The 14,747-nt window shown below is 36.9% G+C and overlaps 1 protein-coding gene across 2 annotated transcripts in view; it reads left to right on the plus strand.

Moving 5' to 3' along the window:
- The window catches only part of PDE5A (phosphodiesterase 5A), a 145,998-nt gene that overhangs the window by 5,376 nt on the left and 125,875 nt on the right, over positions 1 to 14,747 (plus strand). For both annotated transcript variants that reach the window (XM_007464845.1, XM_007464846.1), the window contains exon 2: positions 13,595 to 14,183. In XM_007464845.1, the coding sequence (XP_007464907.1) occupies positions 13,595 to 14,183 (589 nt within the window). The remainder of the gene's footprint in view (positions 1 to 13,594; positions 14,184 to 14,747) is intronic.

Consider the following 14,747-nt stretch of genomic DNA (forward strand, 5'->3'; position numbering starts at 1 on the left):
GTTCTTTCATACTTGAAAAGGCTTTAAAAAAAAAGTGCTTGGTATTTATTAGCTTGCCCCCCAAATATTTTTCAAACTAACAATTTATTAAACCTGTAACTGTTGGGTTGAGTTAGATTTTTTTCTTTGTTCTCAGGGCTAATTGTAGGATAAAAACTCATTTTAGGATAAAAGCCTTTGGTAAGGACTGCAGGACAATTAAATAAATCACTGAGTTGATTGATATTGGAGGGTTGAAAAATGACTAATTTTTGAGTTTAGAATGCAGACTACTGACTTTGCAGAACTTCCTGTGAGATTACTTTAGCTGGACAGATGTAGATTCAGTTGACCAATGTTATAACTGATTGATGTGGCCTTGGAAATATCTGTTAAATCAGGTTCTCAGTAAAAAAAAAAAAAAAAAAAAAAAGTGCCTGTGAATTACAACCTAAGAATAAAAATTGAAGAAAGTCTTTCCACTTGAGTCATTCATTTGATATTTAGTTCTGTAATCTTATTTACCGACTTGGTATTCTCATTTTATTTTGAATCATATTATTTTTCATGGTGTGAGTGCTTTATTCATTTTCTCTAACTGGTAGGAATTTATACTTATTGCCAACTAAATATTTAAGGCAGGTAAAGAAAACAGAGTGTTAAGTTCATAAGAATCATTCTGATGAATATTCTAAAAAGCTTTAAAAAAGCCATATATATGGAGATATATATATCCATGTGCCCCATTTGTAGTTTGTAGTGAACATGCTTTATGAAGTCTTAGGTGCCATTGTTAGCTTCTGTGTTCTTTGAGACCTTTCTCTTGATTCTGAATTGTAAAGTAAAATTAACATTTTGTAAATGGTCTTCTCCGAATAATCTTGTTACTTATTATATTTTGTAATAATAAGTATACTGAGGTCATAAGAAGAGAAAAGATCCTGATTTTTTTTTCTTTTTAACATCTTTATTGGATTATAATTGCTTTACAGTGGTGTGTTAGTTTCTGCTTTATAACAAAGTGAATCAGCTATACATATACAGGTCCTGATTTTTTAAGCTCATGAAATAATTAAAACACACACACAGGCTCAGCGGCCATGGCTCACGAGCCCAGCCGCTCCGTGGCATGTGGGATCTTCTCAGACCGGGGCACGAACCCATGTCCCCTCCATCGGCAGGCAGACTCTCAACCACTGCGCCACCAGGGAAGCCCAAGAAAGACATTCTTATTGATCCCCAGTATCTTAGTTAAAAAGCTTTTGGTCACAAGTGACAAAAACTCAACTTGAACTCATACATAATTAACTCACATGATTGACGTTCCTGGAGATTGGTTTGGGTGTCAAATAATCTTGTCAACATTCTTTTTGTCTGTATGTCTATCTAATCAATCTGTCTCCCTTCCTTCCTTCCTTCCTTCCTTCCTTCCTTCCTTCCTTCCTTCCTTCCCTCCCTCCCTCCCACCCTCCCTCCCTCCATCTGTCCTTTTGGCCCTATGCTGCATTGGCTTTATTCTCTGGTAGGCTTTCTTCGTGAGCTGGAAAAGTTTCTTCTTGGCAAGTTTATGTGGGTCTTAAATTTCTCATGTTTGAAAAGTACCTTCTTATCCATATCAGCCCTCAAAATTATTTGGCCTTGCTTGCATCACTTGCCTGCTGTAGGCCAGTCATTGTGTCGGGAAGAATAGGGTTGTCTCACTACTTTGTTGGGGCAGGTAACGCATAGTGTGATATGTCAGTGGGGGAGGGGAGGGGATTTCCCAAAAGAAGGTGATGTGAGTGCATTCAGAAGTTCCAGATATCTGCCATACCTAGTATTGACTTTCTCTCATTTTAATGTGAGTTAAATGAGGAATTCTTAAGAGTAGGTATAATTTAATCATAGCATTTATGCAACTGTAATACCAAAATAAATGTATAAGTTAATTAGGAATAAAATGATAAAACTCTAGCCAAATGCAAATTGACAACATTCATACTTGTAGAGTGAATGTGGCCCTGATTGGGATGCAGGGGGGTCTGGTAAGGTCAGCTTGCCTTTGCTACAGTTGCCTTGTGATGATTCATTTCTCCCACTGGGTCTCTCATAACAATCATGAAACTTTTAGTCCTGTAGCACAATACACCAGCTTTTGGTTTTTATTTGGCTTGAAAGCACATTTACATATTAAATCTACCTCTTTTATTTTCTCTTTATCCCAGAACCATTGGGCAGCAGTGTGATTGTAAATACAAATATAAACTTGACTGCTAAAATTGCAGGATAGTATTTGATTATAAGGTGGTCATCCCAGTAATTTAAAGTATACATCTTTTACTTTTTTTTTTTGGTTTTAATTGTCATTAGTGTGAAAACGCAAAATTGAAGCATTTCCATAGAAAAACTACAGATCTTCAAAACATAATTGCTCTGGACTCTCAGGGCTTCTCATACCTCATATTAGGCCATGCCAATCTAGTCCAATCTTTCCCATCTCTAAGCTGCTAAACAAATCGGTTTACATATTTACAGCATAGATTTTGGTTATTAGGTTTTCTTTCAGATGCAAGTAAGTTTTCCTTTAAGGAACATTTTCCATACATGTGATTGTGAATGCATGGAAAATTACAAAACATTCCTCTTCCAACTCTTGGTCAAATTTGAATGTAAAACCATGTGAAGCAGTTCTGCATTTTATTTATATTTGGTCCCAGTAAGCTTCTCAGATGTTTTCATAGCTGGAGAAAACTTGGGAACATTAAATAACTTTAGACAGCATTTGTTTCTAATCCATGCCAGAAGCAAGGGAACTACTCACTGTAACATCAGAGTAGAGATTATTGGAGGAATCACTTGGAGGTGTCCCAGATAGCCCCTGTTTCATTTGATACACTGTTATAGTAGGTTAATCTTTTATTCTTCTAAACTGTTGCTTTTTTTCTTTTTCTTTTAAATTGAAGTATAGTTGATTTACAATGTTGTGTTAGTTTCAGGTTTACAACAAAGTGATTAATCTTTTTCATATTCTTTTCCATTATAGTAAACCATTGCTTCTTAAAGGGGATGCTGTATGGCATTTGGTAGTGATACTTTTTGTTGTCGTGAGAAGCCGTTCAGCGTATTGCAGGATGTTTAACATCCCTGGGCCCCAGACACTACATGTCAGGAGCACCTGATTATTGTGACACACACTTCCAAATGCCCCCAAAAGCTGGCACCACTACTTGGTTGGGAGCCACTGTTCTGAACTCTTTAAGATTTACTTCAATTTATGGTGGTTAAGGGCCCCAGATAGGACAGATTTAAGCTTCAACCCCAGAACTACCTCTTTCTTAAAAGTATGACCTTTAGGTACTTTATTTGCTTTCTCTGTGAAATGGGAATAATAGCATTTACTTCTAGGGTTCTTAAGAAATTTAAAGGAACTAATACATATTTCCTTATCTTTTATAGAGTGATTTTCAGTAGTTTACTATTTATTTTACCTTGAGAATCATCAGTACCTTAATTATAATTGCAAACTTTGAGAGTCATCCCCTTATTCTGATAAGTGGGAATTAGAACAACAGAACAGGGATTTAATAGACTTTGTGTCCTTCTCATTTTTTAGACGAATTTTTATTAATGGTTTAAACAGAACCTTTTGTGGATTGTGTAAGGTACTGGAAAGGGAATTGGAATGGGAGTCCAGACCTTCCGACTGTGTCCCAAGCTTTGTGACTGGCCCAGGTTAATAAATCTTGGCTTTAAAATGGGAGGTAGGAGGGGGTGAGAAATCAAGGCAGAGAAATTCATAAATGAGTTTAAAAATCTCTTTCAGCTGTAAGCATTCTTGATTCTCACCAGAGGAGCAGAGTATCAACTTCTTAGATTGAATAGTTTCCTTTAAGTATTTTCCAAGTATGAGTGGTGGATCTAGGTCAAATTTTACAAACAATGCAGCTAGAACTGTGTAAAATAAGGATCCAAGAGCAGGAGAAGTATCTAACATTATATTTTATGTGAGTTATTTTTATGTTTTTCCTACAGATAAAGCACATTTCCATATAAATTATCAACCATCCCTTTTTAGACAGGAAACTAACACACTCTTTGTAATTCTGGTTTTAGTGGTTAATTCATATGAATGATGAAAAAAGCACTGGAGAGAAAGAGAAAGGGGTGAAGTTTTAATAGGAGACTTAAAAAACATGATCATGCATTGTGTTTTGTGGGTCATTCAGGGCTTGCAACTTTTTCCTCTGTTTTGTTTGAGGCACTCTGCAAATCTCCCCAAATGTTACTGTTCCAGGGTAACCTCCTTGAGATCCAGGCATCAACCTACTTACAGAATCCCCCCAAGTAAGCCCCCTTGGGTAGGAACTAAAATGGATCAACTTTAATCCCAAGATCTCTCGTAGCAGAGTACTGAAGCATTGTTTTATCAAGTATTAAAATCATTCTCCAGTTTAGAATTATGGTTATTATGAAATATTGCTATGGTTTTTATTATAGATAATTAGTTGTATATCACATTTGTTGTCAAACAGTTTTATTATATCTGTGATATTTGGAAAAAATCCCAAATTCTATAACTTATTTTTAAAAATTAAGTTCTGAGTAGTAATAGAAAGTGATTTTTCTCAACTATATGTTCAGCTCTTAATCTTTATGTGTTATTCAGAAAATTTGTCATATGTAAGTGTGGTTATTGGTCTAGGGAGTCTATGTTTTTTCAATTCTAATTTGAGAAAACACCAACATTAAAACAATTTTTTTTTTGCACAAGTGTTTCTATAGAGAAATTAGTGCTTTTAAACTAGGAGCTTAAAAAGAAACAATGGCTAACATCATTATTCTGTAGAAACCCATGAATAAATTCTTTTTATTTTTACAAAAAAATTAATTGCTTTTGAAAATATATTCCATTTAATGTTCGATTAACTTGGGAATTCCCTGGTGGCCCAGTGTTTAGAACTCAGTGCTTTCACTGCCAAGGACCCAGGTTCAATCCCCAGTCTAGGAACTAAGATCTTGCAGTCCATGTGGCACGGCCAAAAAAAAAATGTTCAATTAACTTAAAAACAGTAACTATCACATATTAAACACTGTGTACCAGACTCTATGCTATCACTGTATAGGCATGATTTCCCTTAATTTTCTTAAGAAGACTGTGAGGGTTAATGCCATTATCTCCATCTTATAGAGAGAGTAAATAATGCATCTGAAGTCTTATCTTAGAAGCAGCTCCGGAGTTGAAGCCTAAGTCTGTCCCACCTAGGGCCCTTACCCACCATTTTCTACTGAAGTTCAGTATCACTGTTAATGGAAGCAATGCAAAGACTCATAGATTTAATGTCATGAGGAATTTAACTCAGGAAGAGGCTAAAGACCCTGGTCTAAAGACCCCAAATGTCTGACAATGGAAGTGTCAAGCTCAGCCTTTTCCTGCAGCAGCTGCTAGGACCTGGCAGCCTGGCCTTTTGAGTTCATGAACTCATTTAGTTTCATAGTGTGCTCTACCCACATTGAAGCACTGTCTTGGAGAATGCAGTGCTGTTAGTGCTGTAAAGAAGCCTCATGAAATCAAAATACATTAAATGTTATTCCTCGTGACACTGATTTTTATATTAAATCATCATTGCATGGACAGTTTGAGCTGCAAGAGTCTTCGGTAAAGTAGAATATTAAGACAGTAAACTTCTGATTGGATTCATTGTTTTAAAAGAGTTGAGATTTAAAATCCAAGTCACATTTATGGTAAACTCATGACAAGTTTTTATCTTGGCTTTATTTCCTGGTGTCTAATTAATATCAATCTTTTGGGTTCGTTACTTAGTATGGGAAAGGGTTCCTTAGTGAGCGCTGAGCAGCAGCTGTGGGACCCACAAGTTTGAAACCACAGATGGTTTTCACGTGCATGTTACCTGAGAGCAATAGCTCCCAGCATTGATTCTGGTACCCTCCAGGGTTTCTCTAGTTATTTTAAGACATATTGTTAAAGTTTAAAAACAAAACTAAATTGAATTTACCCATTTTAAAAAGATATATAATACAACTCATTTATGAGGAAAGCAATTTTTTGTGTAATAAAATATGGAAGGAAATAACTGACTGGAGGATAATAAAACAGATTTTGGTGAGGAGAGAAGGAATGATTTGGATGGGATGTTAAACATCAGGATCTTGTCATCGATTATAAATTCTCAGCATTAATTTTTATTGTATTTACCTTGGCTGTGGCTTTATTTCAAGGGTCCAGGGCCTATTGTTTTTCATTAACAGCCTTGTAAAAGTTAAATCAACTCAAAGACTTCAAGAGGGCCACTCTCCTTGTGATTGCAGGACAGTTAACAAGGACTTGCTTATACATGGAAGCAGTGTCTCTAAGTTATTAGTGCTTGGAGCAGAGGGTAAAATACCTTTGTGGAACTTGCATCCATTTCATTCTTTCTGCTCAAATGGCTAGGATGTAACTTATGGAGAGTTATGATGTAACTCTTCTATTAAGGGGGAAAACTTAGTGGGATTCTATAATAAATGACAATCTGCAGTATCTGCTTTGGACAAGGACTTTGAATGCTCAGGATGCATGTAGCCAGCCTATTTCCAAACGCTGTTAGACCCACTCAGCCTGTGGACCCATACCACCTGGAACACGACCTCTTTCCCCCTCATTTCCTCTGATTCTCTTGACTGAACTTTATGAGGAAATGAAGAGCCATTTCTCTTTACCCCAGCCCTTTGTCTCCACTGGAATGAGTACTAAGGGTCTAGGAGATAGCAACATCTTAAAAATATGGAAGAGATTTTGAAATGCTTCCACATGCATTTTCTTTTTCTTTTTTTAAAATTTTATTTATCTATTTATTTATTTTTGGCTGTGTTGGGTCTTCGTTGCTGCTCGTGGGCTTTTCTCTAGTTGCGTTGAGCAGGGGCTACTCTTCGTTGCGGTGCACGGGCTTCCCATTGCGGTGGCTTCTCTTGTTGTGGAGCACAGGCTCTAGGCACGTGGGCTTCGGTAGTTGTGGCGCACGGGCTCAGTAGTTGTGGCTTGCAGGCTCTAGAGCGCAGGCTCAGTAGTTGTGGTGCACGTGCTTAGTTGCTCCGCGGCATGTGGGATCTTCCTGGACCAGGGCTCAAACCCATGTCCCCTGCGTTGGCAGGCGGACTCTTAACCACTGCACCACCAGGGAAGCCCCACATGCATTTTATAACTTGTCTCAGACATCAACCCTGTGTGGTGAGTGAAGCAGTAAGAAGTCTTTCCCCTGTTTGAAAATGGGGAAGCTGAGGGGCAAAAGGAGATGACAGGAGTTGACCAAACTAATAATCATCACCTACTGGCCTATTGATAACGTAAGAAGTTGTGGGAGTCTTCATGACCTGTTGATACAGCTGACCATTTTTATAATGAAGGACTTGTACTCTGGAGAAAACGGCCTCCAGAGAAGTTGTGATTGGTTCAGCCTCACATCTGTGTATTCTTATAGTTGGAACTAGAGTTGTTTCCTGATGGCCAGTTTGGTATTCTTGACTTTATATTCTGCTGAAGACAGTCAGCACCTTGCACTTCATGAAGAAGATAGAACAGGCAGTATTTCCCCTATTATGTAGAGGATGAAATTGAAACTCAGAAGAAGAAAATCGTTTGCCACTGGTCACAAATCCTATATGCTAGAATAATGATTGGAATTTTGGATTTATGGCTGAAAAACACAACTTCTAGGGGTGCTTTGTAAGTCCCAAGAATTAGCAATTAGTCAACCTCCGTTTTATAAGTAGATTGCAGTTTGTTTTTTTCTCTATTAAATATATGGTATGGTTTGGACAGTAAAATGAAAAGACTTAATTTAAGGAAGAATTTTATGCCACAAATTATTAATCCAAGAGCTTTCAAAAGGTTCAGTTATCATACACAGGATCACAATGTGGTACACAGGCTCCTTTGTGCTCTTTCGATGATAAAATTAGTATTAGTGGTTTAATAGCCTGGAGCTCATTAGTATGCTCCACAGAACCTACCTTTTCTTTGTTGTCTATCTGCCAATAATTTCAGTTTGGAAAAACAGAATATCGATTGACTAGTGTGGCCAGCTAAAATACAGGACACCCCGTACAATTTGAATTTTAGATTCTACTTATATTAAAAAATTATTCATTGTTTATCTGAAACTCAGTTTTAACTGGGTATCCAGTATTTTTATTTGCTAAATCTAGCAACCCTGAGAATTACTCTTCTCTTGAACACATTTATTATACATTCCTTTCAGTGCATCATTTTAGGTTTATAAACCATGACCTGTTTTCAGAGAAACATAGCCATGGGATTCAGTTAGATTGTTTTCAGGACACAATCCTTAAGAACATTTGTTCTCTGAGTCCCTTGGGGCAGTGTTTTTACCTCAGTGGTTTAGTGTGCCATCCTTTTACGATCTGGATGGAAAGAATTAAGTTAGAGAATGTGTATTATAAGTGATTTTATTCTCTCTATGCCCTGTGTGCTTAAATTTGATTTTTGATTCCTTCAGATGCAGCTAGACATTATGAAGTGTCTTCATGACAAACATTGGTGTTCTGGGAACTTTTATAGTCTTACGGGCTGTAAGACTGGGAATAGGAGACCTAGATTTGATTCCTGATTTTGCTGCCAGCTAGCAGAATGTGTTTGGTTCAGCCATTTAATTTAGCTGCATAATTGAGAAAGTAGGATTGTTAGTGCCTGCCTCACCAGGTTTAAATAAAATGGTGCTTTTTTTCCTTCCAGTATCACTAATGTAAATACTTTTCGAAATCTCATAGACTCAAGGAAGAGAAAGGGGAAAATAGAGATCCTGTCTCAGGCCATAGAGGTGATTTGCTCCAGTCAGAGCTACCAGCCAGGTTTCTTGAATCTCATCTGGTATATTTACCCTTGTATTTGACATGTTCATCTTTCCATCTTTCTTCATTCACATGCAGTTATGTATAACTTCATATGACAGCGAATTCAGTACGTGTATAAATTAACTTCTGGACACAATATAAGCTTCAGTTTAGGGAGGAGAGGTCTGGGCTTGCTCCTCCTGTATCCCTGGTGCCCAGCCTAGTTAGTGCCTGACACTCTCAAGGACCTTCGTGAGAATAATCCATTCTAGAGAAAAAAGACACTTAAAAGTGAATCCAGTTAAAACTGAAAAATATCACTGAAAAGGCTTTGATTGGAACTTTATCTTGAAAAATGGAACCACAGGTTATGAAACTAAATTTACCTTATTTTGGACTTAGTAAAATTTAGATTATAATGAAAACTCCAAGCTAATTTGTAAAATACACAATTTTCTGGCAAGACTATGCCATAAACCAATATCTTTACTTCTTATTTGACATTTGCAGCAGGATCATAGAGTCTTTTTCCCCAAATATAGGTTTTTAAAATTAATATTTGAAGATGTCATCAGTTCTTCCAGCAGCCCTTCTTAATCTAGAATGCAGTTATTTGAATAGAATTCTCTTTTCAGGTATTTGTTATGTCATGATCCTTGCTGTTTTTTAATTTTGTGATTGTTAGCAGTTTTTTAAATTGAGCTTAACCCTTAATTATCAGTGGCTTTATGTAATATTAGAATAGTTCTCCAACATCACTTTGGTTTACTTCTAGAAATTCTGTATCTTACATAAGAGTTTAAATTTCAGTCTGCAGGTGATTTGTATTTGCAGAGATTGAAGTATTAAAAACCAATCAACAGGAAATGATAGATATTAGTCTTAGGAAGGATGGCCCACTTCATACAGCCACATAGGTCATGCACTGCAAAACGTCAAGGGATGCCTGAAGGGAGAGAGGTGTGAGAGATGATTTAATTTTATTTACGGTTGGTTTATAAGTGATTGTTTTGATGTTATGGTAACATATGTTTTCCATACACAGGGATATATCTACAGGGACTCAGATAATCAATAATGTGGTCATGAGAAAACCCTTTCCCCCATGACTGGTGATTAATAAAAATTGTTGATTGAATCACTGAATATACCAGGTCTACTGTTCCTGTGTCATTTAATACTGAGTTCATCTCTCCAAGAGAATATCTAGAATTACAACACTTGTGAGACTATTAAATATAATAGTACAAAACACCTAACAAAGAATTTTTGGACACTTGGCTCTGTTTAAGACATATATTAGGCCCTACAGGATATATGAGGGTAAATTAGCCATGGTCAGTTATGAGGCTTACATCCAAGGGGTGATGAACATTAATAACTAAAACACAATGTTGATTTTCTGTAACAAATATATCAGCATTCACATTTTCAAAAGACTGTTGTCCCTTTTAATGCAGGTAATTTAGGAGTCGTCATTTATTTATTCATTCACTTCACTCAAATATTTATCAAGGGCTTAGTATGTGACAGGCGTTTTCTAAGTACAGGAATGCAGTCGTGAAGAAGACAGACAAGTATGAAATTTACATCTCATCGGAGGAGGCAATAAACCAACAGATTAATAAACCAGAAGAATAGATGATAGTAAGAATTCAGATAGTGTGGGGGGAGAACATAACGTGTCGGCGCCACCTGAGGTGGAGTGATCAGGGAAGACCTGTCTGCACAGGAGATGAGGAAGCTGTGATCAACCAGGTGCAGGTGAGGAGAGCTTTCCAGACTGGGAGCAGTCTGACGTGCTTAAGGAATGTCAGGGAGGCATGGGTGAGAGGGACTATGGTAAGGGATTGAAAGAGTTTGAGTTTTATTCTCAATTCAGTGAGAAGCCAAGTAGGGTAGTTAAGATGTTAAGGTTTACTTTGTTCGAAGATTACTCTGGCTACTGCGTGGAGAGTGGATTGAAGGGAGGCTAGTATAATATCAGAGAGACCAGTTAAGGGGCTGCGGCCACAGTCCGAGGTGAGAGATGGTGGGGTTTGGACCAGGGAAGTGGTACAAGAGATAGAAATGAGCAGATTGGACTATAGGGTTTTAGAAGTCAAGGTGACAGGACTTGGCTGCTGGATTAGAAGAGAGAGTTGAAGGAAACAGAAATCCAGAATAATTCCTAGATGTTTGGTTGAATAACTAGGGAGATGATGGTGCTACTTACTAATACAAAGAAACCTGGCAGGGAGTGAGGCTGGTGCAAGATGAAGGATGGGGCATTAGGAATTCTGATTTCACCGTGTTAAGGTGTCTGTTTAGCCATTCACATGGAGCTGTCAAGTAGGTGGTTGGATTAAAAAGTTGATCACCATTTTCCAATGAGAAGGTAAGAAATAAGACGAGGCTGTGTTTCAGGTTTGTAGCTGAAGTAATTAAAATGCCTCTTTTTATATTGATTTGAGAATTTAAGTTGCATGTACATATTTTTAAATCACATGATATGTTAATTTAAATGTATCGCTTTTTTCCTGTCTTACATTTTACAAAACAGTTTATTCAAATGCTTCCTGTACATTTTTCACATGCATGTCTGACATCAGTGTCTTTGGCACTACTGTGATTTTGGAGGTTATGTAAGCATTTCCCAAAGTATGTTCCCCTCATTTCTATCGAAGTTTTTGAGATACAGCATTATTTTAATATCAGTGTATGTTCTCATCACTGGAAATTTTGTCTCAAGCCATGGCATGCATTTATAAAACATTAGGCAATTATATTTTAAACGACTCTCTGCTAGAGGTATACACCGGAGATCTGTACAATATATTTACTGCATTGCTGTTTTAAAAACTTTTGTTTATTATTATTATTATTATTTTGGCCATGGTGCATGGCATGCAGGATCTTAGTTCCCCGACCAGGGATCAAACCCGTGCCCCTGGCAGTGGGGACGCAGAGTCTTGACCACTGGACCACCAGGGAAGTCCCTACATAGGTTTTTAAAGAGAGCTTTAAAATTTATAACTATATCTAACACTTGGAATTATGAGGTCATCCTGATAATAACTGTGTCATCTTTTTCTGACCCATTTCATTCTAGACCGGTGCCATTTCAGGGTAATATATATTTACCAAACAATAGAGTGTTGTTCAAACTAAAATAATTAAGGGAACATTCTGTAAGTGAAAGACTTAGTAGAGACTCTGAAAAAAGGCTAACTCTTCTTTGCCCCTTCTGGATCTTCTTTTTTCACTTAATAAATTGTGGTGACTCTTCATATCAGTATCCATGACCATTTTAAAATCTTTGTCTAGTGTTGCATTTATAAATGTGCCATGATGTGTTTTCCAGGCTTCTGTTTGTGGTATTAGGTTTCTTCTTATCTTTGCTGTAACAAACAGTACCACAGTAAATAAATACCCTGGTACTTCCTTTGCCACATGTGTAAAATCTGTGGAACAAAGGATAAATGCATTTTAAAACTTGTTAGATATTGCCTACTTGCCCTCTGAAGAGATGTTATCAATTTCTACCGCATCCAAAAGGATGAGAGAGTGTCTGTATCCCTACACTCTCCAAAATAGTACACTGTCAAGACTTTTTTTATCCTGGCTCTTTGGTGAAAATAATCAGTAAGTCATTGTAGAGTGGAGATTGCATTGCTCTTATAGGCCAGTTCTTTTAAATGTCCTCAATGGTAGCAAGTTTTTGTCTTTTGAAAGTAAATTTGAGTTTTGGAAAAAGTCAAGTCTAATGCATAAGATATATATGAAATTAGCAATTACTCTAGGTTTTTTGCGGTTTTATTTGCTTGTTTTGAGAGGAAGGCTCAGTGAAAAAGAAGATCTAACTTTCAGATAAAACTAATATTCTTATATGGCTTATGAAATTTTTTAGAAGTTAGTTTCAAAAGAAGAGTTCCAAAAATGTCTAAAGTAATGGCACCATCAGTTGCCATAAGATTATAGCTGCCCAAGAGGAATTATTTCAATTGAACAACAATCATTTGGATATATATGATCCAGTATATTTGTTTAAAAAAAATCACCCACTGTGAAGACTTTATCTCAGACAGGTTTCTTCATGGTGTGGCACATTAACAACATAAATAATTTAAGTTTTCTCGGACTGAATTTTTTATACTAGTTATGCTTACTTTTTTGTTTTCCTCCTTTATACAAGGAATAGATAATCTAGAAGAAGAGATCATTTTTACCATTATCTGAACAAACATTATCAGGATGATATTAATGGAAATCTACAATCTTTTTACTATATACAAGATCAAATTGTTTATATTTTTCATTTCCCTTTCTAAATCTAATGTATATATAGCAATATAGATAACAATTATCTAAAATTAAGCATATTAGCTAGCCAAATTCAGATAAATTTTTAAAAATATTTAACTTCAGAACAAGTTGTGTGTTTTAAATAGCAAATTAATTTCCATATCTATGTTTTCCTAAGACTATTGTTAAATTTAGTATCTTTTACTTTAATACAAATTGATTTTGAGAGGAGCAGACTTGACGCTTGATGTATGGTAAATCAGATATCTGAAAATACATGTATATAGGAGTCAGGCTTTATCAAAGTGTTCATTGAAGCAACTGTCCTCTACAGATTTTCAGAATAAAACTGTCTTAAATCTTGTTTTTATTTTCTATGACAGATTGAACCATTACTGCCTCAGTTTACCATGAGAGGATTTTGAGAAGCTTTCGGGGGTAGCAATATTTCAGGAGGGGTGTTCTTCCTTAAGTATTTACTGTGTCTACATGTTCTGTTCTGCAGAGAAATGGTCAATGCATGGTTTGCTGAGAGAGTTCACACCATCCCTGTGTGCAAGGAAGGCATCAGAGGCCACGTGGAGTCTTGCTCTTGCCCCTCGGAGCAGAGTCCCCGTGCAGAGAGCAGTGTCCCTGGAACACCAACCAGGAAAATCTCTGCCTCTGAATTTGATCGACCTCTTAGACCCATCGTTGTCAAGGATTCTGAGGGAACTCTGAGCTTCCTCTCTGACTCAGAAAAGAAGGAACAGATGCCTCTAACCCCGCCACGGTTTGATAATGATGAAGGGGACCAGTGCTCGAGACTCCTGGAATTAGTGAAAGATATCTCTAGCCACTTGGATGTCACAGCCTTATGTCACAAAATTTTCTTGCATATCCATGGCCTCATCTCCGCTGACCGCTATTCCCTGTTCCTCGTCTGTGAGGACAGCGCCAACGACAAGTTTCTTATTAGCCGCCTCTTTGACGTTGCAGAAGGTTCAACACTGGAAGAAGCTTCAAATAACTGTATCCGCTTAGAGTGGAATAAAGGCATCGTGGGACACGTGGCAGCTCTTGGTGAGCCCTTGAACATCAAAGATGCATATGAGGTAAATAAGAAACTGTGGGAACAGAGGCGGGGTGAGGGGTGGAACACAGGTGGGGCATTGGACAACTACTGTGAATCGTGGGGATATTTGACACTGAGATGTAATAATGTGTGTACTTACTTAAAATGGGAATATATGGCAAGAACTTTTCCATCTTTTAATTGTCAGAGTTTCTTCGCTAATGTCTGGGTCAAGGATAGAGGCCCGAGATAAGTCTTGTCCTGTTTTCCTCCTTAATGATAACTTAACATAGGTCATCTCATACTTGTATTCTTTCATCTTTTTACCTGATCACTCTGCATATCCCCTATCTATGTTATCTCCATGTGAACTTCTGGGAATTTACTAATATTCTAAAATGATAGGTCCAAAAGCCATCAGAAAACCAAACCCATAGTCTTTTAAAATTCATTCATTCAGTTAATCATTCATTCATTTGAACTCCCATTGACAGCAAAGTCTGATTTTCTTTCTTTCCACTCTTTCATTTGTTTTATTTTTATTTTTATTTTTTTTTGGGTAAATATAAGAAATATTTTATTTGTTTGCCTGTTTTTACATTTT

Source organism: Lipotes vexillifer, unplaced genomic scaffold, assembly GCF_000442215.2.
Source record: "Lipotes vexillifer unplaced genomic scaffold, Lipotes_vexillifer_v1.1 scaffold231, whole genome shotgun sequence".
Classification (NCBI taxonomy): Eukaryota; Metazoa; Chordata; class Mammalia; order Artiodactyla; family Lipotidae; genus Lipotes; species Lipotes vexillifer.